The sequence below is a fragment of the Anopheles arabiensis genome, chromosome 2, assembly GCF_016920715.1.
Source record: "Anopheles arabiensis isolate DONGOLA chromosome 2, AaraD3, whole genome shotgun sequence".
Classification (NCBI taxonomy): domain Eukaryota; kingdom Metazoa; phylum Arthropoda; class Insecta; order Diptera; family Culicidae; genus Anopheles; species Anopheles arabiensis.
In genome coordinates, this window is record NC_053517.1 from 51,052,939 (window position 1) to 51,080,458 (window position 27,520).

The 27,520-nt window shown below is 43.2% G+C and overlaps 1 protein-coding gene across 7 annotated transcripts; it reads left to right on the forward strand.

The window, feature by feature from the left end:
* The first annotated feature begins 1,173 nt into the window (after window positions 1-1,173).
* LOC120895422 (serine-rich adhesin for platelets-like) lies at window positions 1,174-25,859 on the forward strand. Of its 7 annotated transcripts, XM_040298778.1 has the most exons (8): window positions 2,949-3,186; window positions 5,988-6,946; window positions 15,179-15,477; window positions 15,537-15,947; window positions 16,060-16,243; window positions 16,307-17,200; window positions 18,285-18,326; window positions 19,216-25,859. In XM_040298778.1, exons 2-8 carry the CDS (start codon window positions 6,868-6,870, stop codon window positions 21,816-21,818), a joined length of 4,512 nt encoding a protein of 1,503 aa, XP_040154712.1. In that variant the 5' UTR covers window positions 2,949-3,186; window positions 5,988-6,867; the 3' UTR covers window positions 21,819-25,859. The 7 variants fall into 7 exon arrangements, with proteins under 7 accessions (XP_040154708.1, XP_040154710.1, XP_040154712.1 ...); XM_040298774.1 differs by lacking the exon at window positions 2,949-3,186 and adding an exon at window positions 1,174-1,292 and having other exon boundaries at window positions 16,060-17,200; XM_040298776.1 differs by lacking the exon at window positions 2,949-3,186 and adding an exon at window positions 1,174-1,278 and having other exon boundaries at window positions 16,060-17,200.
* Window positions 25,860-27,520: the final 1,661 nt, after the last annotated feature.

Genomic DNA, 27,520 nt, shown 5'->3' on the forward strand with positions numbered 1-27,520 from the left:
TTGGAATTAAAAACCACATGGAATTTGCGTTGTATTTTAAGAAATCCGTTGCCTGCAGGTTATTATATACCCCAGAAATTATCTTGCATAACCCTGTAACCGGGCCAAATTAACTAGTAATAACAAAAAAGACAAAGACAAAAGACTTTGTTAAAATAAAGTCTTTCCACAGGTATAGTGTATGTTTTACTTCCAAATATCGTTTTTACATGGTTTGCAATATAATGTCATGCAAGCTACAACCGCACAAATCTATCACCTGGTGCAATTCGTTTATACGAAATTGTCGTTTTATCTTCAAAACGAAGTAAACAAACTTTGCCGGCATTCTCTCGAACGCGTCTATACTTACAAACACCGCACTGTTCGTCGTACCACAGCCGAGCGAATACACAATAACGTATCATCGTGGAATCGCGGTTAAATAGAATCTGTATGTAACATTTTCTCTCACCTAACAGCCCAAAACATACTTAAAAAAAAAACAAATAGTTTACATCCCATCCCGTGCTCCTCCTGCAAAGGGCGTGCAAGGCCGTCCAACTTAGTATCAACTGCGCCATTTTCGATGACGTAAATCGAGCCCTCGGCTCGGTTGCTGCCCACGCAAACTACAACCATCCCGTGGCCGAATGTGTCGGGATATGGTTTGTTGTTTCGTCTCCCCGTCCACTATTTGATCCCTCTTTCGCCATTCACCAAATTTCTGCGCTTCTTTGTGTGCGTTTCTGTTGTGAATGCGTATGTGTAATGGCTGACGGGCGGTTTCAAACGAATGTCACCCGTAAAAGCTCCATTCTATAGCAGCTGCTGTTCGCTCGTCCCGGATCGCCCTGTTCGGTGTGAGCGTTTACACGTTTGACTGGGTTGTTCCCTCCTATCCTACCTCACCACTATTAACACTGCAGGCATACATACGGACGTAGTATTACGTGCAACGGAGGAAATCCTTTGCGCAGCTCATTCAAGTTCACGGCTGCAGCCGTAACGGATACTACCCCCGCTTGAGCAGTGGCAGGCGGCATGTATTCGGAAAAGGATTCAACTCTTCCTCTTCTTCACGACAGTTTATCAAAGCAGCCCCAGAATGTCCGAAGCAACACAGCTCACGTACGACAATGACGCGAGTGCATGTGCATGTGTGTCGTCTAGGATGCACTGCCGGTGGCCACAAACTACAGCACCTCCAAAACAGTCTAGTGCATTGTGTTGTAGTGTGTAGATGTTCATCCCTGTAGGCAAAGCGATCTGGTTACCGTTTTACCAACAATGCTATTGGTTGAGTCTTACGAGTAGTGTTTTTATAATTATTATACTTTTTAACCACGATATTGATAAAGATAAAAAACTGTATCACAATTGAACAAACAGGCTTAATTTTGTGTTTCATTGTGTGTACTGCAAAACAATGTGTAATTTTCCTTTCATGTATACGGACAGTGATTAATACTCAAAACTTTCCCAGCTCATATGCTCGTGGAGAAAAAGTATTCTGCAATTTTCTATGCTTTTACATCACCCAACATCAACGACTGTGTTTCGGTAAAATACAAAAAGCGTGCTATTCTGCTAGTTCGTACCTATTTAATGACCTAGGACGACAGGGAAATACAAAACAGTGTAATATAGCTACGATAAGGAATCAACCTCGGAAATGGTCTACCGCTGTGACAAAAGCGCATGTGCGGTTGCTCTTGAAACTGACATCAATTGCAACACACACACAGACAGACTCACAAACGCCAGAGATAAAACACACAGAGCAGCAAAGGCTAGGACAGCACGGACGCCCTTCTTACCGGGCCTTCTCTCGTAGGCCAAAGCGAAACGAAGCGATGGCATTTCCATTCGAGTCTGTTTTATCACTCACACCGCCCTAGCTGCAGCTGACCCGAACCCCAAATGTGACGCAGTTGTAATTCGAAGTCAACCGCAACCGGCGCTGGTGTGGTTTGAAAGTGGCCGGCAACGCAGTGCGCGGTGCTTTTTTTTCTTGTCGTACATCGCCGTGAAGTAAACCCCGGAAGGAAGAGAACATCACGCCAGCAGGACGACCGAAATGGGTTTATCGAGATGATAAGACGCACTGTTATCTAACCGTTTAGACTGATGGGTTCGGCGGTTTTGTGGGAAATCGAGCGTGATGTATGCTGGATTCTGCTGTGCGTTTATGTCGAAGTTTAACTACCATTACGCCCGTACCTCGCGTGTGAGAAGAGTATCAGGGTATTTAATAACTTGCTAATTAGAATATCGTTGAGTAGTACAGTTAACACATATTTTTAAGTCAACATAATCTTATACCTTTTTCAAGATAGTCAATGGAGACGCCAGGTCTTTCAAGTGGATTAAGAAATATCTTATTTGCGGTGGAACTGATTTTTAAGAGTTTTGAGTAACGTGTAAGTCGAATTAAATTCGTATCAAGTAAACATTTCTCCAGGACCTCCTGCTCCAACGAAACATCTCCCATCCCCTCCCTACCTACAAGCGAACAAGGGATGTGTGTGTGTTTTGTGTATCGTGTTCATTTCATTCATCGTTTCATCGTGCCAACCCTCCAAAGGCTAATGAGCATCTGTTCCGCTGGTCCCCAGAAATAATAATAACGAAAAAAAGAAACAAATAATAACGCTGGACTCTGGCATAGCGTTTCATGAATCGAATGAATTTCTCGATGAGCAATCCTCACCATTTTCCCGATGACGAAATCCGGTGTGCTACAAAGCCAAGTGCTCGCGCGCTCTTCTCTCGAAGTCCGATAGCCGTTCGAATCAGATTCATTCACAAAAACGTTGCCACCTACAACCCCGTACGCATCGTTCCAACGCATGCGAACGTTGTTGGCAATCGTGTTTGGTTCGGGGTTTCGGATGAACACCAAGCCCTAGTGCTCGAGGGCACGATGTATATGGCGATGGCGTTGAGGGTTTTCCGTTCGCGTCCCGTTCGGTCAGAAGGGTTTTCGCATCCGATCGCGACGGCCACCAATTCAACTACAGGAAGCCTGTTTGGCCTGACGGGTGGTGTTTTCTTTTATTTCTCTTCTTTCAAATCACCCATCATTGCACCAACACCAGCGTACAGTGCAGTGGTGGTCTGCGGATCCTTGTGTTGGTAATATAGGCAGTGTGTGCAAGTGGTCATAGTAGAATCCGTCGGGCTATTTAATTTACCCTCCAAACGGTAAGAGGTTTTTTTCACCGAGTGCCACAACTTGAAGCAATTTTACAGTGTCTTTAGTGTTGTGCATATGGGGTGAAAAGTTTTTTGATGTCAAAACCAGCAAAACTGTGAAGTGAACAATGGGCTGTGGGACGCATTCGTTCCCGCCTGTCGCAAGTGTGCGTGAAAGAATGTGCGCCATCATAACCGTATCCCAGCTCGCTTTCAGTGTGTAAGTGGCGTATTTTGTACTTTATGTTCGTCGCAACTTGGGTAACTTGCAGCAGTAATAGGCAAACTTTACCGAACAAATTGGTGAACAGCTACAGCATGTCAGAATGAGAAAGCTATTTCAGTTTAAATCAGTTTAAATGGGAGGATTCACCTTCCACTGCAATAAAGTTAGTTTTCGTTACCATACTAGCGCTGTCTCTTTCGTGCTGTCCATTAGTATCTGGAGCTATTTTCTGCCTCGACCTACTTCCAGGAAACCAATTCCATCAAACAAACATCAGCATGGGGCGGTATAATGTGGCCAGGATAATCTCTCATGTTTGTGTGTACGTGAGTGTGTGTGTGTGTGTGTTTTTGAGTGTGAATTTGTGCAACGAGTATGTTTCTTTGCTCCACTCGGGTTGAAGATAAATAAGCTCAATACACTGTGGAAGTGACAATCATAAAACAAAGATGGCTATCGAGTTAACGGAAAAGGATTTACTGAGCTAATGGATTGTCATGGAAACGTTTTCACCCGGGCAGATGAAACGCTAGTGCATATTACAATCTTATTTCCACAGTTCGTCACTATCAGTATAACAGTTTCGCTCACGCTTAATATCCTCCAACTTCCTCTCTAGAAATGGTTCTCTCAAACTAGACAAGGGCATGTCCTGACTCTGACGCGAATCCTATACGCCACACCAGCAAATAATGCTTTTCATTTCCACGTTTTGAGACGATATGTGTGTGTGTGTGTGTCTATATATGTGGTCGTGCACCCGTGAGACTTGTGAGTATGACGTTTGTGTGTTGGGAAAGCGAGCGAGCTACAGTTTTCCCTCAATACAATACGAACAGAAATGCCTTTTCATACTTTTGCATTACTTTGTTACGCTTTCTGTTAAAAAAAACACAAACAAAGACTTTGTTCATTGGCACACTTTAGCCTTAGGATGAACAGTTTTCCCATTTATTTAGATTATATTCTGATGAGGTGGAAATAATGATGATTGATGCTTCCAACATCAAGTCACAAGCAAGTAGGAGCAGTTGTGAGTTTGCGCCCGCAGTTACATTAGTGTTTACGAACTTCGTTGTGTGCGTGTCGCGGGCTTTCAGTGCATGTATGATACTGTACAGCTATCGAAAAAAAAACGCGTGCAAATGTGTACGTTTTCACCAGGCGAAGGTTTGGTAATAAAGGCACAGCAGCTGCCACAGCGTGGCAGGTAGGCTGGCTGATAGGGAAGCAGTTCAATATTTGCTTTTTATTTCGTACGGCTTTTATGTATGTGGTAATATCCGTCAAGAATGGTTGGTGTTTCATTTGTGGAAACCAACATTATACTTTCAACGAAGACATATATTCGCTGTTCCCTGAACTGCAACTGAGTTGTAGCTGTTTTAATAACCTTTTAACGTTTAAACAATTGTAAAAAAACGAAGCTAAAATAGCAAACTAAAACATGCACGTTTGAATTGAATACTCTACTTTCTGCAAAATAGTTTTTCTCATCTAAAATGATAAGAAATAAACTCGCAACCTGAAACACGCTGACGAGCCCCGTAGCGTTTTTTTCTTTATCTTGCCGCAATTTGTATTTTATTATTATTATTATTTTTTGCACAATCACAGCCGGTTAACGACGTCCGAATGCGGACGATTCCGTTGATGCGCGCATGGAATGGGGGAGAAAAACTTTGTTCCCGTCGTTTCCCGCTTGTAGTAAGCTTCGGTATGATTTAGTTTGTTTGCGGGAAAGAGACCGGCCGTGTAAAGTCTACCCTCTGTACTCTGTGTGGCGACTGCTTGCGAGCAACGACGACGTCGACGACGGTTTCACCGTAGCAAAATGATACTGAACCACTGCAGCAACTTTGGAAACACACATGCACACACACTGAGCCCTACAATCGAGATGGGAAAAAAGAAGCTATAAGATTTCGGCTTCCCGACCGACACGTGGGAACTACGTGATTTTCCGCCCTCGCCTGTGTGCCCAACCCCTTCTGTACCCTTTGGTGGGAGGTATGTATGAATCCCGACCGATAAGAGTAGCGGTACTACGGCGGCTGCTTGTAGGACCCAGCAAAAGGTATAGGAAAAGCGATTGCTCATGAAATCTAACCCCGAGCACAAGTACGGTGAGACACTCTTCCCCGCTTAATCTACTCCCCTTGCAAACTGGCGGCATTTTGAAGCGTAATGAAAATGTCGCAAAATTGATTTGCCTCTGTACGAACAGTTTCCCAGTTTCCAGCCAAACCCGAGCAAATATTGAATGTTCGTGATCGAGAAACGGAAACCGCGAAGCGAAAATTTCAGGAACGCCAACATACACTTAAACACACACACACGTACATACACACACAAGCAGAATCTGGCCGTGGTGGGTTCGGTACAAGCGACAGAGCAACGGTGCGTGAAGACTAGTATAAAATGTCCTGGGACGTGAGGGAATATACTGCCCGGGGGCAGCTCCCAAATATGAAGCCTCAGTTCAACAACTTACTGTGACCAGGAAGCTAGTAGGGCTTTTAGCCATGCCATTTTGCAATTTTTATGTCTTATTCCGTTAAACGGTTTTTCCATTTCTTTCCAGGCTGGCATCGTACAAAAAGTGTAGTTTTTTATCGCCGGAAATGTGTGAGTGTAGTCGAGCAGTGTAAATATGTTTGGTACGTAAATAATCCTTCTCTTCGGAGGGCTTTGTGAATAATGAGCAGCGTGCATAAATGGTTCAAGATCTGTTTTGGAATGATACCGGAAAGGAAGCCTCTGTAAAACAGTCGATTCGATTAGCGACGAAACACTGAACAGCGAATGAACAGTGAACATCTTAATAGTTGCAGTGATGTTGAAGTGATTTTTCAGAATGTGCAATATCGTATGATTTCGTTAACGTATCTTGTGTCTAAAGTAAAAGAGTAGCAACTACAGTTTTGATACACTGCTATGTGTAGTTTATTGCCTGTGATGATTTAAAGCTCACGACACGAATAATTAAGCAAACGATATCAGCATCGGCAAACAGCGCACTACCAATCGAATCAATCGTGATCGAAGTGATCGTGGGATTTAAGGGATTAAGAGCAGTTGATCGGCAAGCATAAGAGCGATCTGCGTTTAGCCAGTGCTGTGTGTTGGAGAAAAAGTACCCAGATTTAAATCAATTGCTACTGGTCATCGTATCTTCGTATTTGCACACCGGAAACCCAGTAAACGGACGAATGACGAATGATTGCGCCAGTCGACAGTCACGGGGCACCAGCTAGTGCCACAAAAGGTGTCTGCTGTAGGCATCGGAAGGTGTGCCCAACCGAGCGACTCTACAATCGAGCAGCCATCGCTCACAGGACAACCCAGGAACAGACCCAAGCAACCAATCTGCAGCAGACGCTAGAACAGAGGCGGCAGAGTTGAATTGCAAAACAGACGTGTACAGACGTAAAGACGATCAGGCGCCGAGCAACGGAAAGCTGATGGGAACCCTAACAACCTCCTCAACTGCATCCAGCTTTTCGTTAGTTAAGTCCAAAATCGGAGGTGCCAGCTATGAGGGTAAGTGATTTCGAACAAACCACCAAGTTTCACAAATATGTGAAAATAGTATATGAAATAGAATGTATTACCATCATCAGCTGTCTGTTTTTCCCATATTGTGTACGTCAAAACAGCGTGATATTGTACGGCAAATAGTTTTGCTAATAAGTGTAGCAATTCTTTTTGTGTACTTCGATACCTAAACCGAAATCATTTACCCCCGGTTACGTGGTACAAATTTTTAGGTCTACTACTAAACATGTATAAGGCTTGATGTCATAGGTCGAGACACCAACAATAGGATGAACACTCCACGATACGTTTAAACAATTTGATCGGTCTAATACTAACATGTTCCTTTGTTTCCTTTCCTGTCCTTTGATTTTCGAACCAAGTGGAATCAGGTCATTAATAATTATCATTTCTCTACTTCATACTTTACTTTTTTATATATTTATACATGAATACGATGAATAAGCCGGTCTCGTAGTACAGTCGTCAACTCGTGCGACTAAAAAAACATGCCCGTCATGGGTTCAATCCCCAAAAAGACCGCGCCGCCATACGTAGGACTGACTATCCTGCTATGGGGGGGAATCAATTAGTTACTGAAAGCCAAGCCCACAAGTGGGTACAGGCAGGCCTTGACCGACATCGGTTGTTGAGCCAAAGAAGAAGAAGACATGAATACGAACAAGGAAAAAGTCACAGCGACATAAAACTATCGTTACCTTTTTACACATTATTTCATAAATTATTTGCAAATTATTTCGTAAATTATTTTTGTACAATATAGCGTATTAATCTACAAACTACGATTACTGAAATTTCTGAAATCTGGCTGAAAATTGTTTTTGCTTTTCAATATTATCTTCTTCTTTGGTGGACAACAACCATTGTTGGTGACAAAGCCTGCGTTTATCATTAGTGGGGGCTTGGGTTTCAGTGACTTATTTATTACCATAGCAGGATAGTCAGTCCTGCGAATGGGGGCACGGTGCATTCGGGACTTGGACCCATGACCGGAATGTTGTTAAGTCGTACGAGTTGACGACTGTACTACGAGACCGGTTCATATTATTACATCGCTTAATTATTTTGTCTTGCTCTCATTTCTAGGGTATTAAAGTTATCCCAGAGAAACGTCTATTTTAATCATTTTTTTTGTAGTAACAAAAACGCAAATATCCCATAAAGTTGAGGTCTGGGCTTAGTAGACGCCATTGCAGCAGTCTGATTGGACTAAAGAACTGAGTAAATACATAAATATGTTTTTCATATTCATACCTTTCATAGATTTAAGGAACCGACAGTTCCGATCATGTTATGGATGTAGCCACAGTATTATGAATTCAATGAATTATATCAAGTCATTAACTCAGTGGGTATTAAACGTGACAAACTAGCAATACAGATAGACACTTTAAAAACAAAAGACGTTGAAATTGTCAATATCGATCATCCACATCACTCTTTTGTAAACTATTTCACTCCTACCACCGACTATATATTTTCCAGCGCTCACTGGTAGGGACCACTTGGGCTTCACCGTTTCAAACGATGGTCATAATTTAAAAATCTCACAAGATCTCAGCTGTAGTCTATCAACTCAGAAAAGGCCAACTTTGCTTAACTGTACAATAAAAAAGATCAGACACGAACGCAATAGTTTGCCATCAGTTGCTGCCAAATGGCCGTCTGGATAATGTCTGTACGCGTGTGGTATAATAAAAGGGCCGATTCTGCAGCAATTACGCTGTTCCTCAAATACTACCACATAATATAGTTGAAGCGTTGCTTCCAATGCGGCATTGCATATTTGGTACCAACTAGTGTGCTTGGGACTGACCGAATGATTAAACTGCTTCGCAGACCATCTTTCCCATTCGGCCAATATAATCAAATCGCAATAAAACCGTTCCTACCATTCCATGAACCACCGCTCAATTGCAGTGGTTTAATATGGCAGGGTAAAAATTTCAATCCCAGAACTGCCGTTCTGCAATTTCGGCTAGACGGCTGAGGAGCGGCGGTCCGATGAGCAAACCAATGGTTAACGTTCGACCGATTGGTGTCATTTATTAGCCGATCGTTTGATGGCTCACTCATTCCGGAAATCTTTCCAGAGCACTTATCGGATTGACGCCGAACCACCCTCCGATGGATGACGCAACCACAAACACCGCACGTTTCAAATCTAACGCACGTGAAAATAGTCCAACCCGTACGGAAATTACGGCGACCCGAAACATACCAAAGGATATACTGCCGAAGAACCGTTGTCGCGCTATTCCGTACGTCGCACCGTGCGTTCGCTTGGGACGAAGATTCCGGACATCATCGTCTAGCCATCGGGCGCACAGATGGTCATTGCCGCTGAGCCGTAGCACTTTGGTAGGCGCGTAAATCAGGCGCCAGCCAAACCGCCTCGAATTTTCACAGCGTTCTTTGCCGTCCTTTTGCTTGCGGTGGGCTTTTGGTTGGCTCTGGAAAGACCTCAGCACCGTAGTCGGCACGGTTGGCTCCAGCTAGGCCAGAAGCCACTTCAACCCATTCTGCCACTTCGAAAGGGTCAATTTGTTTTATTATTTTCTCGCCCCCGCCTCTGCTTCCAGCCCGTCGTTCAAGAGAATTGGTGGGGTGGAATGAGATTTTTGTTTCAGATTTCTCGCTTTCCCAAGAGTTAGCCAAGATTCGAAGTCTTCTTGCCTCGCTTGTAGTGATTGCCCAGTAACGCTAGCCAACAATCCTTCGAATGTCGTTTCTGCAGAAAAATGGTCTATGATTATCAGCGCGCATGAGGCTGGAATGGTGGGTGGTTGGATGTATTTGTTTAAAAGCATTTAGTGTCGTGGGTGCACCACATAAATATTCCTCCACCCTTTATGTCTCGTCGACGCTCGTTGTGGGTTGAACAAGGATGTTGTCGCAAACATCCTACCATTGACGACGAAAGCTTTCATTGCATTTTGCAACGATCTCCCCAACAGCACCGCTGTTACCAAGGGCCGGCAGAACCTTATATCCCTTTCTACAACAAAACTCTTCGTTGCACTAGCGGCATACCAGCAAGCAATGTTTTAAAGATGCCAAAATACGCAGTGGTTGGAATGTGGCCAGCAATTTACCAAACAGGCGCAACGAAACGGTGCAACTGAAACAGCTCCGACACGGTAACGAGTTTTGTCGTGGATCGTGGAGGAGTAACATAATGATTGTCGTTCGTGTGGGAGTCTTATCCTTTTACATGGATCGACGAATGACATCGTACGGAGGCGTCAATGACCGTCATACACATCGGACCACCATACTTTTCTATTAGCGGCCTGGTTGACCTTTGTAGCATTTATGGTCGAGAAAAATCTCTCCTTCACCCTATTGATTTCATCCGTACTGTCGCTTTGTTTTCCTGTAATAGTATATTTTTCATCCTTTGTGACGACCCGAGTGTATAGGAATAATCGTTTGGTGATCAATAATAACGAATGCTCGGAACACAAACTCTTTTCCGTGTTTTTCAGACACTGTTATTCGTAACAAATTTTCTTACTGGAAAGATACCAAGAACCAACGCAAAAAAACACGTCATCTACACCAGTACTCTCCAACCTGTTGTGGATCACCACTTAGCGTTGTATGCATATTTTTCGCGGCTGACATATATTGAGGACTTTTTCAATGTTTCTTGATCAAATATGTTTAAATTTTATGCTAGATATGCCTGTTGACAATTTAATCTTGATTATCGGAAAACAAATTGTAACAAGCTTTTCTAAAAATGAAATTCTTTCACGAGCTACGTGTGTTATCGCCAGGAAATGGTGAAGCAAAGTTTCCGAAGTCCTAAAAAGTGGCAAACAATTTATAAATGCTACAGTTGCTTTTCATACGAGTGTATATATATAATACTATGATTTCTCAGAGTATGTGATTCACTCGTAAAGTGCTTGACATGATAAAATTTACTACTAGTTGCCTTCTTTGTGAATTAATCATCGAATTTTAGTTTTTATTCTATTTGGAGTAACGTTCCTACGCGGACAGGCTAGCCTGTACAGGCTTTCGAAACTTTGTCAGTACCACGCAGCCACGTGAGGACGGTCCATTCTAGGATTTAGCCCACCACGGGTATATTGTTAAGTTGTGCGTGTTGTTGACGGCAGCGCTCCTTATTTTAGTTAATAGGAGTTTAATTGTCAATGCTTTGAATTATATCTAAACATATTTTTAGCAATACGGATCCCTAAACCTAAGCAGATGAGAGATCATTGATGTTTTTATTAAAACTTTTAAAGTATAATTCTATAAAACAAACACTTTTGCAGATCACAAAAAAAAAATCATTTACAAATATAGAGGCACATAAGTTTTACTTATGTGCATATTGATGGATGACATGTTCGTCACAGTTTTTCTCGAACGTTTTTGACGGTTCGTCATGGCTTACAGTGAGAGGTCGTAATGAAGTATCAATACATGAGACATTGAAGTCCTTTTTCGGTTTAGGTCCAGGTCTATGCAAATGTTGCGGGAACATTTGTTGCCAAATCGTATGGACGAACTGTCAAACTCGTGTCATGGGAACATTTTTGTTGCAAGTGAAACAAATCGATGTTTAATGAATGTTTCATGTTTATTTGTTGCAGGAAAATTTTCGGACTTGTCTGCACACTAAAACTGATAAAAAGTAATTTAAACTTAATTTTAAAATGTTTTTGCGGGCAAATTTGAGCACAGTTTTTTTTAAATAAATAGGAAAATCCATGCATGTTGCCATTGAACAAATGTTACCGCAACATGTTCATAGACCCAAGCCGTAATGTACACATGTGTGTCTGAATTTCTAGAAATGATTAACAAGAAATATCTTGCCCATTTAGTAATGCTGCAAATCGAAAAGGTGTCAAACATTAGCTAAGATAAGTACTTAGTAAAAATATGGCTTTTTTTAGTTGATGGCTGCACTTAGTTTTATAATTGTATTCGTAAACTAACTACTGGTATTAAATGATTCAATGTTGATGGTTTTGGCTTTTCTTTACTATTGCGGTTACTAATGATTACTATTGCGGTGGAAATTTAATGCTCTTTTACAATTGATTTCCAACAATTGTATTAGAGCAACAGTCTCGAAACTGTCGCACAACCTCGGAATGGCTCATTGACACTGAATGCTCCGACCACCTGGCCGGATACACTAACGCCTGATTTAATATTCATTCTTCCCAAGCCGTTGGGTTGGTCAGGACCTTAACAGATGCTGCCGATCGTTACCCAGATGGAATTAATTTGCCACCACCAAGACGAGACAAAAATACAATTAACGTCTCGGGAACGGAGTTTTTTGTGCCGTGTAAACGTAATGGTATGGAACCGCTGCAGCAAAAACAGTAGCTCAGTGGAAACTGACAGGAAACTTATTTTTATAGCTATTTATGCTTATTTAAGCGGTAATCGAGTTCATGTTCCTTTGCTTTTTGGATTAGTGAACAATCTTGTAACGCGAATAGCAAAGGTTCGTAAAACGTGTTAAACTACAACACACAATCGTGCGATAGAGTTCACAACATCAGTATGCAGAAAGCCCAGTAGTATACATGTTTAACCTGATTGAACTATTTATCGACCTAATCAGACTGTAACGTATTCGGAAGAAGCTCAGAATTAAAATTTAAACAATTCCCAACGCTTGTGGTAAACCAACAAGTTTAAACGAGCACTGCGTATCGAACACTCAGGTCAGTCAAATTGCAGAGTCTCAAGGACGAATGTGTAACATCCTTACGGAAAACAAACGAAAACCAAGCACTGCATAACATGCAGCGTGAAGCGCCTAATTAAACTGCAGCAAAAACATTGTTTTCCATCCGTAAAATTACAAATCGCCACCAAACCGACGGTTGGCCTTCTACACAAATTTCCGCACCGTTTTGCGGCCTAGATAGTTCTCGTTGCGGCAAATGTTGTTCCCTCACCCAGCCCAACGTTGAGTGTTGTAACGATAAGTAAAGCAATCATACACACTCACTCACTTCCGAGCCATTGACCAAAAAAAGAAAAGAAAAAATGAAGCGAGAAAGCAAATGGTACACATCGTACGAAAGATATATCGACCAAATGCACCAGATTGGTGCTAAATTTGACCATCGTTAGAGTAAGTAAACGTGAAGCCGCCGCCGGAGTTCGGTTGTTCTCGCCCAACGTCCTCGCCTAGGCAGGGATAATGATCGCAAGATTAGTGGCGAGGTCAGGGTAGTAGCAGGAGTCGTGGCCCAGGCCATGTTCCTTTCCGTGTGCCCGCATTCGCTTTTGCCTCGATTCGCTGGTCTTATTAGCATCACCTCTTGTGAAGGAAACCCAGGCGAACACGGGGATGGCATGCAACGAAAGCGTTTGCGTGCATAAACCTACACCGTTTTTCTAATGCAGTCGAGTTTCTTGGACAGGAGCTATTCTCTTTCGCTCTACGTCTATTTTTCTCGTCTCCCAACATAACTAGACGAGCGAGGGAAAGGTTTGAAGTTATTTTCAGGCGCAGTACTAACTGGATAGAGGGGCATACGAAAAAGCAGCGCTTATGGTTGCAAGTCACAGAAACCCTCGGGAAGCTAAGGTTCCTGTACAGGAGAATGAGCGTTTCTTTCGTACTCGTTTGTACCTTGACCCATACGTAATGGGTTCAAGTACGACCGGGAACCAACATTAATCAAAATAGGGGGAAGCGACAACACAACGGCAAGAAAAAAAGAGTAAAGGCCGGGGGACATTGTCCGTACTCGCTAGTGTAATTTCGATTTTCACTAGCGCATCTGGCGACGGCTGACCGAAGCATTTTGCCAAACAATTTGGAGCCGCTTCAGAAAATATGTTAATTTTCCATGTTTTTTACTTAACTCGGAGGAGAAAAGTTTTGTAAAACGTAGATACACATGTCTTGCACGCATTGCATCCATTTTTGCAATGGGAAACGATGGAAAAACTACTTAATTTTGAGATCCGGCATGACCATTCCCTGGATGACCAAAAATAGCTTCCACCAGTCGCCGCCAGATGCGCTAGTGAAAATCAAAATTACGCTTGCGAGTACGATCAATGTAGCCCGGCCTTAAGAGGCACTAGTACGGCAGTACTGTAATATAAATATTTCATCTTGCGCTGAATAAGTGGATACGATGTAACGACGGAATATTCGCACGCAGCTCAGTATGAACGGCACTATGTTAAAAAAGACAAGATTCTTGTCTCACATTTTTGTTTTGTGATAAAAACACAAATCCCTAAAAACGATGTGGCAGGAGACTCATACTTATTAATAGAATTATTAAGCCTAACAAGGCTTCAAAGAGCATAATACTGCTCACCATAGTGAACAGTGTGCAAACCAAGAAAATATCGTTCAACTCTAAACATAACTTAGGTAAAGCTGACATCTCCTTAATTTCCCATTTCATTAACAGAAACGGATACAGTATTTGCATCCCACTTTTTCCTTGTTATCATACATACCTAGTGATCTGAGGTTCGGGAGTAATTCGAAGGCGCTAGAAATGGGATTCTGCAGAAAATAAATCCATCAAGGAATGAAAAAAAGACCCCTCTCGCTTTACTGCGATAGAAATACATTACGTGCGACTTATTTAGTCGTCGTTTCCTCCTCGTGTCGTGCTATCTGTCAACGACAGATCGCAGCACATGGAAGGAACGAAATCTCCATTTGTGAAAATATGTTTTCATTTCGTTCCCGCAAGCCCGCCTGCTAGCTTCGATGTCGAGGCAGAATTGCTTACAAGGTGACACGTCCCAGTCGCTATTTCCGTGAATGAATTCTATTTTGTGTATGATGAGATGATAAAAAGCGGCGCGAAGCGGTATATGAAAATCGTGAGAAGTGATCAAATTATTCTAAATTAAATTTCTACTGATTATTTATGTTATTCGGTGATGACGACAAACGCCGAGCCAGCCAATAGCTAATGTAATGGATGGTTACAGCGTTTTGTCCATCAAGTGAATAAAAGAAATATGTTTGCAAATAGTAAATAAAAGAAATATGAGTTTCCTAACCTGGATAGCTTTTTTTAGCATCTTGAAGAATATTTGAAAGCTATGTTCGTATAGTCAGTTAGCATTATGGTTGGCAACTTCATGTACAATCAATGATATTTCTTTTGATTTTTTTTTATAAAATTGTAAACAAGTTTTCCATTTGTTAACTATTCTCTGGCTTATTTGTGTTGTATTTACTAACAGAGGAAACGACTGAAACCCGCTCGATGACGGAGCGAAGCGGCCGAACGGACACCAGTGGTCGTTCGGCGGCCCTCGAGCGAGCCTACGTCCACGACGTGTACGAAAACTGCGAGGAACCGAATGGACAGATTCGTCCAAAGGTAGCACAATTCCTGGGAGGTTTAGAGCCTGGTTCGCTCGTGTGCGATGTCGGCTGTGGCAACGGACGCTACCTTTCCGGCTTCAATCCACTCATCTACACGATCGGTGTCGATCGGTGCTACCGCCTGACGCAGGTTGCCCATGGGAAGGGTGGTGAAGTGAGTGCACTAAATGCAACCTTCTTTTAGGTACTAAACTAATGCAAACCTTCTTTTAGGTAGCGATATGTGATAACCTCGAACTGCCATTTCGTGACGAATCGTTCGATGCGGTTCTATCACTGGCAGTGGTTCATCATTTCGCCACCACGGAACGGCGCGTCGGAGCTATACGCGAGCTGGCACGCATCTTACGCATTGGGGGTCGCGTCATCATAACCGTGTGGGCACTGGAGCAACGACACCGGCGCTTTGAGTCACAGGACGTACTCGTACCTTGGCAACCACCTCGCTGTAAAACTGGCGGCATTTCGGACGACGAAGATGACGACGACTTCTTGCCGCCGTACCACGCGTATACGGAGGACTCGACTAACTCGAGTCGTTCGGCCGGCGATGGGGACAGCTCAAGCTTGTCCTCATCTTCGCCTGGTGAAACATGCTACAGCTTTGTGCGCCGTGCAATACAGGTATCATACTCAGAAAGGGTTGCTCGTTGAAGGTTCACCTTCTTTGCCGAGCGTTCGCTAATTTTATCCCGCATGCTCTCTCTCTATCTCTCTTTCTCGCTCGATCTCACAGAAACTCGCAGGCAGTAAACGCAGTCCTTGGTTCCTGGAGTCGTGGAGCTCGCGGGAAACTAAGCATGACAGCAGCCTCGACTACGAGGACGCGAAGGATCTGCCCATCGAGCTCAGGCGCTTGGAAGACTTCGACGACCTGCCGGAACCGCCGCTGTCTGCTGGCCTCAAGAGCCGGAGTTTAGGTAGTATACTAAATCCACCACCAAAAACCATAGTTAGATCACGTTCAAGTGTACCAAGTTTAGGTGCTCAAATACCTGAATCGAAAGCGACCCCCGCCGCGGAACCGACGCCAGTGTCCCGCCGACCAAAGCTTGTGAAACAGAAACAGTCACTATGCGACGACGTGGACTATAAGTTTACCGAGTCCTCCGCACAAGCCTATCGGGAGCACGGGCTGCGCAATGAGTCGCGCGTCCAGCTACTGCGCAAGCAGAGCTCGCTTAACGAAGAGCTGATGGCCGAAAGCCGGCTGCGCGAAAAGGAGCGCATCCGGAAGCGCATACAGAAGCAAATCTCGCTGAACGAGAGCTTCCTGTGCCGATCGCTCTTTACCAAGCGGCTGCAGGTAATCAAGGAGGGCTTTGCGACCAAGCTTAAAACGTCGACCGGCAGCCTCGAGCGGGTCACTAAGAACGGCTTCGTTAAGATCATACAGAACATCAAGGCGGCAACGCCGGCCGCATACCACGGTGGACCGACCGGCGGCGGCGGCGGCGGCAGCGGTACCGGTGGTGGCCATCCGCATCACCATCATCATCACCATCATTACCATCCCCATCATCACCACCCCAACCATCATCACCCGCACCATCTGCATCACAATCCGCATGGGCCACCGAGCGGTCGGCCGCCGTACGGTTACGATTCGGGCGACTGCACTGCCTGCCCGAGCTGCCTGGCCGGGATGTATCCGGAGCACGGTGGGACGGGTCGGTTCGGGGACTCCGGTAGGCACCACCGATTGTCCCGCAATAACTCTGCCAGCGGCAGCGGCACCAGCAGCAACAGCAGCAACGGCAATGGCATTGGCAGTAACGGCAACGGCGCCATCGCTCACGATAAGCTCCTCGCCTCGATGGGCAGCAGCCAGGACGAAGCGTCCAAACCGAGGCGACATTCGAGGGAAAGTGGTTCCGGTAAGTTGCCTCTGTTCGCGCTTCGCAATGCAGCCACCTCGGCAATTATTACCACTTTCATCCTTTTCTACCCCTTTTTCCATCTCTTTGTCTCTAACATCCTGACCCTTCCATCCGTGACGTGTAACAATCGATCTAGTTCAAACGCTCTCTTCTAGTTCAAGTTTTGAAACAACCCCTTTGATTTCTCTTCATGTCTACGCCCATTACACACGATAAGGAAGTAGGAAAATGAACTGTTTCCTTCTCGGTGATGGAACGAGAGACGATTTGAGGCATAACGACAATCACATTCCCCACTCTCTTTCGCTCACTCTCTCTCTCACTCTTTCCACGTGTTCATCACACTTTACTATTATCACTGTTACCTATACTTTCTTGCAACATGTCACACTGTTTGCATATACTAATTACCTGCAACCACTTCACGGGGCTGTGTATCAGCAATTACGTCTGTTCCACCATTTCCTTACCCGTTTTTGTGATCCTCGATCCTGCATTAATGAGCTGTGTTTAAAATATGACGTTTATTGTGTTTCTACTGTTGTGAATGCAGACTGTGCTTGAGGCCATCCCTGTTCGATGGCTTCGATCCAATTTGTACAAGTATTGTCTGCGAATGGTCTCTATATCTAGTACTATGTCATGTTGTTCACATGCCTCACTCATCTATCCCTTCACAGCACACACCGATCACGTTACGATCACGCTAGGAAACATCACACGTACACACACCAAATACACACCCACACAAAAGATATCTCATTTACTATTGTTCTGTATCACGCACACGTTTCTTTCCCTCGCAAGTAGAAGAAGCTCCGAAACAAGTCAACATCCTTCCAATATTTGACATCCGTCAACATCCGTCCTATTTTATTAGTAACCTGTCGTCACTGTTTCTTGTTATCTCACTTTTCCCTTTTCTCTTCTCTATACCTTGTATCTTTCTATCTCTCTCTCTCTCTCTCTCTCTCTTTCTTTCTATTGTTCTCTTTCTATCTCTCTTTCTATCAACCTCTTGATCAACCATGACATTCCATCCTTCTACTATTGGTAATGCTCATCTATTTCTTTTCTACAGACAGTTTTCGTTCTACTTTCATTAAACGACAACGTTTTGCGGGTACCTACAAAACCGTACAGTTTCTAGCTCGTAGTAGTAATCGTTAAACGTATTAGTCTGGTTCTCAAAATAACCGGTAGCATTAGTTCGATCTAGTGCCTATGTGGTTTCCAGTGGCGTAATTAGTAAAGTAAAGCGTCAATGTCTGCATGAGCCCGAACGGAAAGCATAGCGAATTAGCGAAAGCTAGTAGATGAGCATGTTCAATCCTACAAACCTAGATGAACCTAGATTGACGAGTAGTTTTTGTTCAGTGTGTATTAGTTGCAATGTTTAGATATAGCGTTATCGTGACCGGTTTGGATAGATAGATAATAGCATATAGCTGATTTTAGCTTTGCTCCTTTGCAAACATTATCATCAAATGTGTGAAAAAACCTTTCACGTTACATTACATTGCAAACAATTCATTAGCTGCTCATTGTCACCGATTGCGCCCTTAGAAAACAACAATGGCGTTAAAATTGATCACATATCTTTCGGTCGCATCATTATCATTCGACAATATTGTCATCCTATTATATTATAACACGCCTTGCCTTAGAATCAGCCATCCAAACTGTGTGCTCCTTATCCGTTCTTTGTATAAATTACATACTCGTAAAATTTACATGTCTATCGATATTGCACCTCATCCCCTCGGACAGCACCAGACTAAGCTCCAGTGTCATGCTTCTGACTATTTATGCTCTATGCATTAGCCTACCTGAATTGGCATTCTACCTTTTAGTTCTAATTTTTGTTTTACAATTATTATTGAGAACCACTCTTCCGCTTGCCTCTATTAGATTTGTGGCACGTAGTGTAAGACTTGTTGACATAGAGCGTACTAACATCTATACCTGTTCTTTTCTGTTCTATTTCCCGTCTTCTCGTGCTCATGGTACAGATTCATCCAAGGATAGTAGTCTGCAGAGTGATACCAGCATTGAATCAGAGGATAGTTTTGCATCTGTGATTTACATTCCTAAACCAGACCAACAACAACAACAACAACAACAGCAGCAGCAGCAACCACAGCAGCAGCAGCAAGTGCAATCGAACGGCAGCTGCAGTATGGCAAGCGGAAGTAATGGTAGTAGTAGTAGTACGTGTAGTGGCGGAAATGGTGCTAACGGTGTAACGAACAGTGTGGCCGATTTCTTCAGCCCCGGAGCAGCGATGAGCTGTATGCCTTCCTCATCAGTGCCAACATCGCCTTTGGTGATGCCTTGCCCAACACCGGCCCACTCCCCGGCGCCTCCCCGAACCAAATCCGGTTGTGTAGGGTTTGCTTCCGATTCGGCAGACGAGCAAATTCCGTTCAGCTCTGCCTCTACTGCTTCTAACAGCAACCAATTCACGTTCGAAGATACGGTTATACTACCCTGGCAACTTGAACAGCAAGAAACGGCCACTAAGGAACCTCCTGGAAGGAGCAGCACTGGAGCCACCGAACCTTCCGTGTCCGAAACAGCTATACGCAGTACATCAGCTGGAACGAATGCTGCCGACAATGCAATCGCTTCGACGACCACTAAAGCGATACCGAGTAGTTGCGCTAGCAAAACTGAGCCACCCAGGACAGCTAGTAGAAGAAACTCCAGCACTGAGGGCAAACCACATGTTTCACCTCAGAAGGCAAACTCACAAAAGATCACACGCCAGCAGATCAAGGACTTGCCCCCGATACCCAAATTTCGCCGCAGCGGCAACTATCCAATCCTGCGCCGACAGACCTCGGCAGCCGCCGGCAGTAGTACGGCGGCTCCCGTACCTGTGCCAAAACTTCTCTCGCTTGAGCTGTTTAACCCGGAGACGGACGATCTGGACAGCGACTCGAGCGAACCATCATCGCCGGACTCTATTGATAGTGTGATCAGTGCACTCCGCCCTTCGCTGTCTCCGCTTCCCGCAGGCAATGCAACCGGAACTGGGCAACAACAACCACAACCCAGTGGGTCAGGCGTTACCGATGCGGGCATTTTGATTCCCGCTGTAGGAGTACCTACTATTCCGCCACTATTTGAAGCAGCTGCGGTTGTCGCACACAAGCTGGAAGACGTTGTGGATATGGCGATACCGGAACGCGTCGGAACCGATGGCAAACCGATGCGATTCAATGGACTGCGCAATACGACGACCGGCTCATCCGTACTGTCGCACGCTACCGACGTAGACGACCATGACTCGCGTCAACATTTGGTGGATTTTGCCGAAAAACTAAGCGCGCAACTGCTGAAGGAGCTGGAAAACGAAAAAAAGCGGAATGAAAGTTTCGATGAAGATGACGACGTATTTGCGGTTGATTGCAGAATACGCCCAGGTGGCGCAATCGAATCGCCTCCGATCGTCGACCCCTATCTTAAGAAGCTCAACGGTGATCTGCGAGATCTAAATCAGCTACGGGCGGAACTTCGCGAGCGGAGATTAATGTTAGCAAACCTGTCCAACATGGGATCGGGCGGCGGTTTGGGAGGTCAGTTCGGTGGGAGCAACGATTCGCTCGGCCCGAGCTACGGTTCATCTATGGCCCCGATCATCCACGAGGAGACGGATGACGATGAAGAATTTAATGAACTTGAAGAGCGCCGCATGCACGGGTTGGAAAATGTATCGTCAGGCAGTCAACCTTTGGCAGGCTCGAGCGTGCTAAAGGTAGTGTCAAGTTTAAAATGTAAGAATCTCGGTGGCAAGACGGTCGACGACTTTGTCATCATACCGGAACTGGACGAGGATGATCCGGAACTGTCCAACGATACGACTTTGCTAATACAGGAAGAAGACAGCTCCGAGGAGCATCTTCACGCGTCCCTTGAACCAGAGCGTCCCCCCGGAACAGTGTCGGGAGCGAATGTGGCAACTAGTGGGACAAGCAACACAACAGACAACTGTAGACGACGTAGCAAGGTGTCTAGTTTTAGCAGTGCAAAACAGTTGACGGCACAGAGCCAGGCTGGCGGAAGCTTCCATCACGGCAGCAGTAGTAACAACAATAGTGGCAGTGGCAAAGATGCGACCGATCCATGTGGTCGCTGGAACTGTGCTTCAGTTTCTGTCACACCGTCGCTACTCACAACATTAACAACGACGACGACAACGACGACGACGACGGCAACGATGCAGGCAACGACGAGCTCACTGAGCTCCGGGCTGACCACAGCGGGAAGCTCATCCGCAGCACATGTGCCGCCAGCACCAGCGACCTGTTCGGGTATACCGATCTGTGGCGGCGAACGTAAACCATTATCAGCAACGAAAAAATCCTCCATACCCTCCTTTGAATCTCACGCCAGTGTTGACTCGTGGGCCCATTCGACCAGTACCGCGTCGCTGGACAGTCCGTCGATTGGAGGTTCTGCGACGCACCATCGATATTATCACGTGTTCCGGGAAGGAGAACTGGACGCGTTGATCAACCATCACGTTACCAGTCTACACATCGTTTCCTCTTACTACGAACGAGCGTCCTGGTGTGTCGTTGCGGAGAAAGTTCACGTATGGACAATTTAGGAATCCGAGCTAGGAACCGTCAAATGCGACGATGCGCGATGGAAATATTCTCGCTTGTATGATCGACTGTTAGGTCTAAAACTGCTACAATTCGTTGTGCACTGCTTATACGGCAACGCAATTAATACGTTCTTTTAATTCCACTACCACAATATACGATGTATAGTTTCTTCGACGAGCAGTAAGAGACTTTACATTTGCTCTCAAATAATTTGTTTTCCATACATCAAGAATTGCCCTTCTCAATTTTCATTTCAAACTGCTACGAACTATTACAATTCTCACATTTTGCGACACTAAGTTAGCAAACTACGAAAAGGCAACGAAAACAATTCCAACATCTAAGCTAATCTGACAAAAAAAAAAACAGGAAGGAACTAGTAAACGAAACACATACGCTAGAAAACGGTCTACACTTTCCTCGCGCTAAATATCAATGGAAAAAAGTGAGAGATGATCCCCGGCCGGGCGCTTCATTAATGCGAACCGTGCGTCGCAAGCTATTGTCGCGATGAAAGGTACTGTATTACTTAAAAATAATCTCTGTGATTGATCTATATTGACTTGAAAACATTAGTATTAGTATTATCAAAACAAAAAATGGATAAATCATAATAAAACTACACGTATCGTATACTATGAAGATATGTTGAAAATCATGTGCAGTGGAGAGTAGATATTCAATTAGCCCCTATTTTTCTCAGACGCTCCCTCTTATTTGAGTAACTGACAAACATGTTACTAAACAAAGCATGAACACGATAGCCGTAGCTAATTCTAATCGTGTCTGTTAAATCATTCAAGTTACAACGTAACTGTTTCACTCTTTTCGATAAAAAAAAACAAGCAAAAAAAGTAATTCTAGCAATGTTAAATACAATGCAAACCTTCGACAGTATCAAACTGTGTAGTTGTTTCGATCGCAAAGTTTAGTTTTCTCCAAGCCGTTCTGTATAAATCAGACCTCAACCATATTGCTAGAAAATTGATTATTTTCCTCCAAAAGAAGGTGTAAAAAGCGTACCTTAGGATAAATTATTGTTGTTAATTGCCATGGGAATGAAAAACATCCAACCTGTGCAGTTTCAATAAGTTCCTAGTTTTCAATAAGTGCGTTGCAATTGCTAACCTTTTTCTCCAATTTTCTTATTTTCTCTTACTGACTGTCGCTAACAACCACGCTCTTGCAACGACGCTCTACTCCTAAAAAACTTTTGTTTTTTTTTTTTTAACATTCATTGCGAAACATTTCAGCTCCATGCTGTTATTGACACTTAGTTGCTAGAGAGATCATAAGCCACACAACTCTTTAAAGCATCTCTTTGTACATAGCAGAAAGACAGCATTGAATCAGTGTAAGGCGAAAGCATGGCAATTTTTATAGTTTTTCATTTTTGATTTAAACTTACTGCCGGTTTTCGACAAAAACAGGCAAAACTATAGCACATTCACCGTATAAAGTAATTTTATTTTCATTCGTCACTTTATGAACTCTTTTCATCACTACATATTAAGCTAAATGTTTAATTTCCTCTCACAAAGCTACCTGCTAGCAAGAACCAGTGAAGGCCTACCATTTTCTCTTTTAGGCATAAAATGATCGTAGGAATAGAGATAGTTCAACACCGTTCCCGCTACACTGTCAGATAAAAAAAAAACACAACCATACGAACGATCACCATTGAAAGTGTAGATATTTTGGAGCTACAGATACAGGGTGAATGAAGATCATTTCCATAAATGTTATCATCTCATTGAGTTGGTTGATGTTGAACTAGTAAGACATCAACTTGCGTTAAGGTTAAGCCCATTATTTAAGCAAGAACTAATATACACATGCACATACCTAAGATGGGAGGTGTTCATGTCAATGCATTTATGTTACAAATCGATCAGTACAACGCGCTCAAAAATACGGAACCCCTGTTTAGTTCAGCTAATCTTTTGGGCGTTATCTATACTCATAAATTGCGCAACGAAACAATAAACACTCAAAAAAGTATGAATAACAATCATATCAATCAGCCGCCATACACTAGAAACAGACAGCATAAATTTCAAATACATTAAAATAGCATCAATAACAAACACTCGCAAAGCCAAAGAAGAAAACAGATCGAAATCGGAAGCTTAACAAATATCGTCTCAAGCAACATAGATGGAAAGAAACGCACAGAGATAAGAATAGCTGACCGGGTGCACGGATGCTAGTAAACACAATGATACTACTACTGCTACAATCTATCCACGATACTAGCTCCACGTACTAGTACGCTAGAGTCAGTTCCGAGGGTAGGAAGTAGTACAGCACACACTACATCAAACCTGCGACAGAATTCGTTTCATCTGGAGGATAATCAATACTATTGCAAGTATTACAGTTACAATCAGAATATAATAATATGTTACGTCCTGCTACGTTATTTTTTAAAAAAACCTGGTAAGATTTAAAACATGGGCACGATAATGTTTCGTTCAATCGATGGCCTGTTTCAAAGAAAGAGACCATCGATCACAGAATTCATGCAGGCATTTATTTACTGTAATAATACACAAACGAACTAAAATTTCAAGGCTATTTATAGGAAGCGATAACAAATAAAAAAGCAGCAAAAGGCGAATGAATGTTATGTACAGGTTGAACTGGCTCGAACTTCGAACAATAACTATTACCATTTTACAATTACTATTCCAACGTGATCAACTGTAACTTTATAGATGATGAAGCAAAAAAGGAATCTATAGATGTTTTTATGTTTTGTATATTTTATTTGCATGCATATCAAATCGAACATACCCCTAAAGTTTTATAATTATTTTTTGAAAGTTTTCTATGCATGTGTGTACAATAATACATTTTCTACGACTCTTCTTATTTCATTATTCCAACACGATATGCATTTTCATGTTGCTAGCTTAGATACAAAGTTCGTTTTATTGATCTGCAAAGTTGAGTTGTATATTTATATCGGTAATAGCAAAAAAACATTCGAACGTACCGCGTTTCCAATTAGTAAATGTATAAAAAGTATAGATCATAAATTTCGAAACCCTGTAAATTTTAGCTAAATGAAACGAATGAAAGAGAACGATGAAGGCGTATCAGAAACGAAAAGCATCTAAACAGAGACCACAGCAGCAGTTGCATGAAACAGAAATATTTGAATTAAAGAACATGTTTTTTTCTTCATACAAGACAAAATTATAAACCTATGTACGAAACACTTTATGCAAAACAGGAAAAGCAAACTTTCCATTGACGGCGTTGTATGAATTGGCGAGGTTAAATTGATAGACATACATTCTTTCTATTACTATTATAATCTAAAGTTTAACAACAATCATTAGAACGAAAAAAAAATACAGGTAACAAAAAAACAGAACCTAACACAACTCAACCACAGCAACAAAACAAATAAGCCGCTCAGCTCAGCATTCTATTAAAAAAAAAACAAGAACAGAAAAAAACATGAAAACGAAAATAAAAAACACTTGTGTTCTTTTGCAATACCACACATGCTGTTCTAACACGCTAATACAATAAAGTCTTTAGACACGTAGATCGTTACCGATATTCTCCGTATTTGACAAAAAGCAACAACAACATCAAAAACTCATACGTTTCTTTTCTTGTCGGCTATTTTTAATTATTTTTTTTCGCACACTGTTTGTGCGAAACACGCCCTGGATCGAGCAAACCTTGGCTCGCGCATAATTAGTCTAAGAAAACAGTGAAACTATAACCCCAACTAGGATTCGAAACTAACGAATAAAACAACGTCTATCTTTCCTGTCCGTACAAGCGGCGGGATTATTGACGGAAGCATTGTAGCGAAAACCCTACGGCTATGAGTAATGTTAAATAATTTAAAACTACTGATTGAAAACTAGCTAAAGTAAAGTGTAACGAAGGCGGAACAAACAACACGAGAACATTGTAGAACAGGAACTATTGCGTGATTGCGGAAAAGAATATAAACGAAAAAGGGGGAAAAAATAAACATTACTACGAAAAATGTCGCCTGTATATTCCAACCATAACAACGATTGGCGCAAACGACTCATTTTATTATGTGTTTTGATGACTTCGAAATGTACACAAGTGTTTTCTTCCGGGATTGATTATCACCTAAAACAGTCTAATGACATTTACATCATTGTTGTATCGATTCAACCATTAAAGAAGACCCATTTTCCTCAGCAATACCATTTATGAACTGTAACTGTATGAAGAACAATTGAGATAAATAATTCCGTTTCACCTTGGCCTTGTTGACAACGTCCAGACCCAGGCTCTTGATTTCCACCCGTAGCGAGAGGTGTGTCGATGCAAAAATAGCCTTGCACCTGTACTACTAGTCAAATTGCTTAATCTGCGAACCGAATCCAGCCGTGTGTAATTTAGTTTACTTATTGATCAATGTATACCTTCACCAATCCTTCATATTGCAGACAAACAACTGTTCTGAAGGTTAACTAAACCTGAATGTAACTGGTCAGCTAAAGGAAGCGGAGAAAGCCTCTTGCAGGACACGGAAAATGGTTAGCAGATAATGAAACCAGAAAAACAAGAAGACAATAACTTCAATCTATAAGCAATCAATCGATTGATGCAAACATTAGTGCCTTTTTAACGTCACGATCAGACCCATCACGTTCGACCTATTCTACCGGCCGGCATTTATGAAAAAGTAATTGCCCGAAACAAACGGAGTGGTACTCACCTCTTTACTGAGCGGCATTGTGACAAATTGCTAATAGATGGCACATACATAGCAAAAAATGAGCCCATTCCGTCGCTCAAACGTTGCAAGGCACTCTCACTGCAAAGAACAATGTTACATGCAATTTGCTGTCCTTGAAACTTTCCTTGGAGTGATCCCAAATTAGGAAGTAAAAAGTCTGACTGAAAGACAGAACCTCAAAGTAGGAAGTCATTGCGACCAAATTCATTACAGCTACCCACCCAACCTTTTAGGAAGCATTTTTTTACAGACAGACATCCAATGCTGACAACAGTAGCAGACAGTGCGAGAGTAGCATATGTAATGGAAAGGCCTGTTCCGCATATTGCCAGACGATATTGACTACCTTCCGTGCTACATAAGCGCCATGCTGCTGCATGTTTACTCACACATACAACGGAACGGGTGAAAGCACTCCAAAAGCGTACCCTTGGGAGATTGTCACGATTGTTCGTAAAGGACCTCATTACACAGGTGCGGTAGTAATGGCACCTACACCTAAACCGTTGGCACCTGTTCTTGTTCTCCATTACAACACGTGAAAAGGTGCGCTCATTTGTGTACGGTCTTGGTTCATCGTGTTTGGGAGACAGTGAAGGACATGAGGGGTAAGCTAATCACCTATCGGGTACGGGGTTCGATAAAAATCAATCAGTAGGCAGTATCACGGGGTACGGGGTTTTCAGAGTCGCGACCGGTGCCACCGGCATTTCAGACCGCAGGCATCGACGCCGGACCCATACGATTCAGTTGTCAGTTACCGGTGGCTGCACCCAGACACCCTCGGAATGGATGGATAGCTGTGTCGTTAATTTTTGCCCATCATATTACATCGCATTAGTGAAAAGCGGAAAAATTGGCAAATGCCTGATGCGACAGTCAGACAGGCGCCTGACGGGGATGGTGAATTTTGAATCTGATTCATTCTCTTCCATCTCCGACTTTTTGGGACGCCCC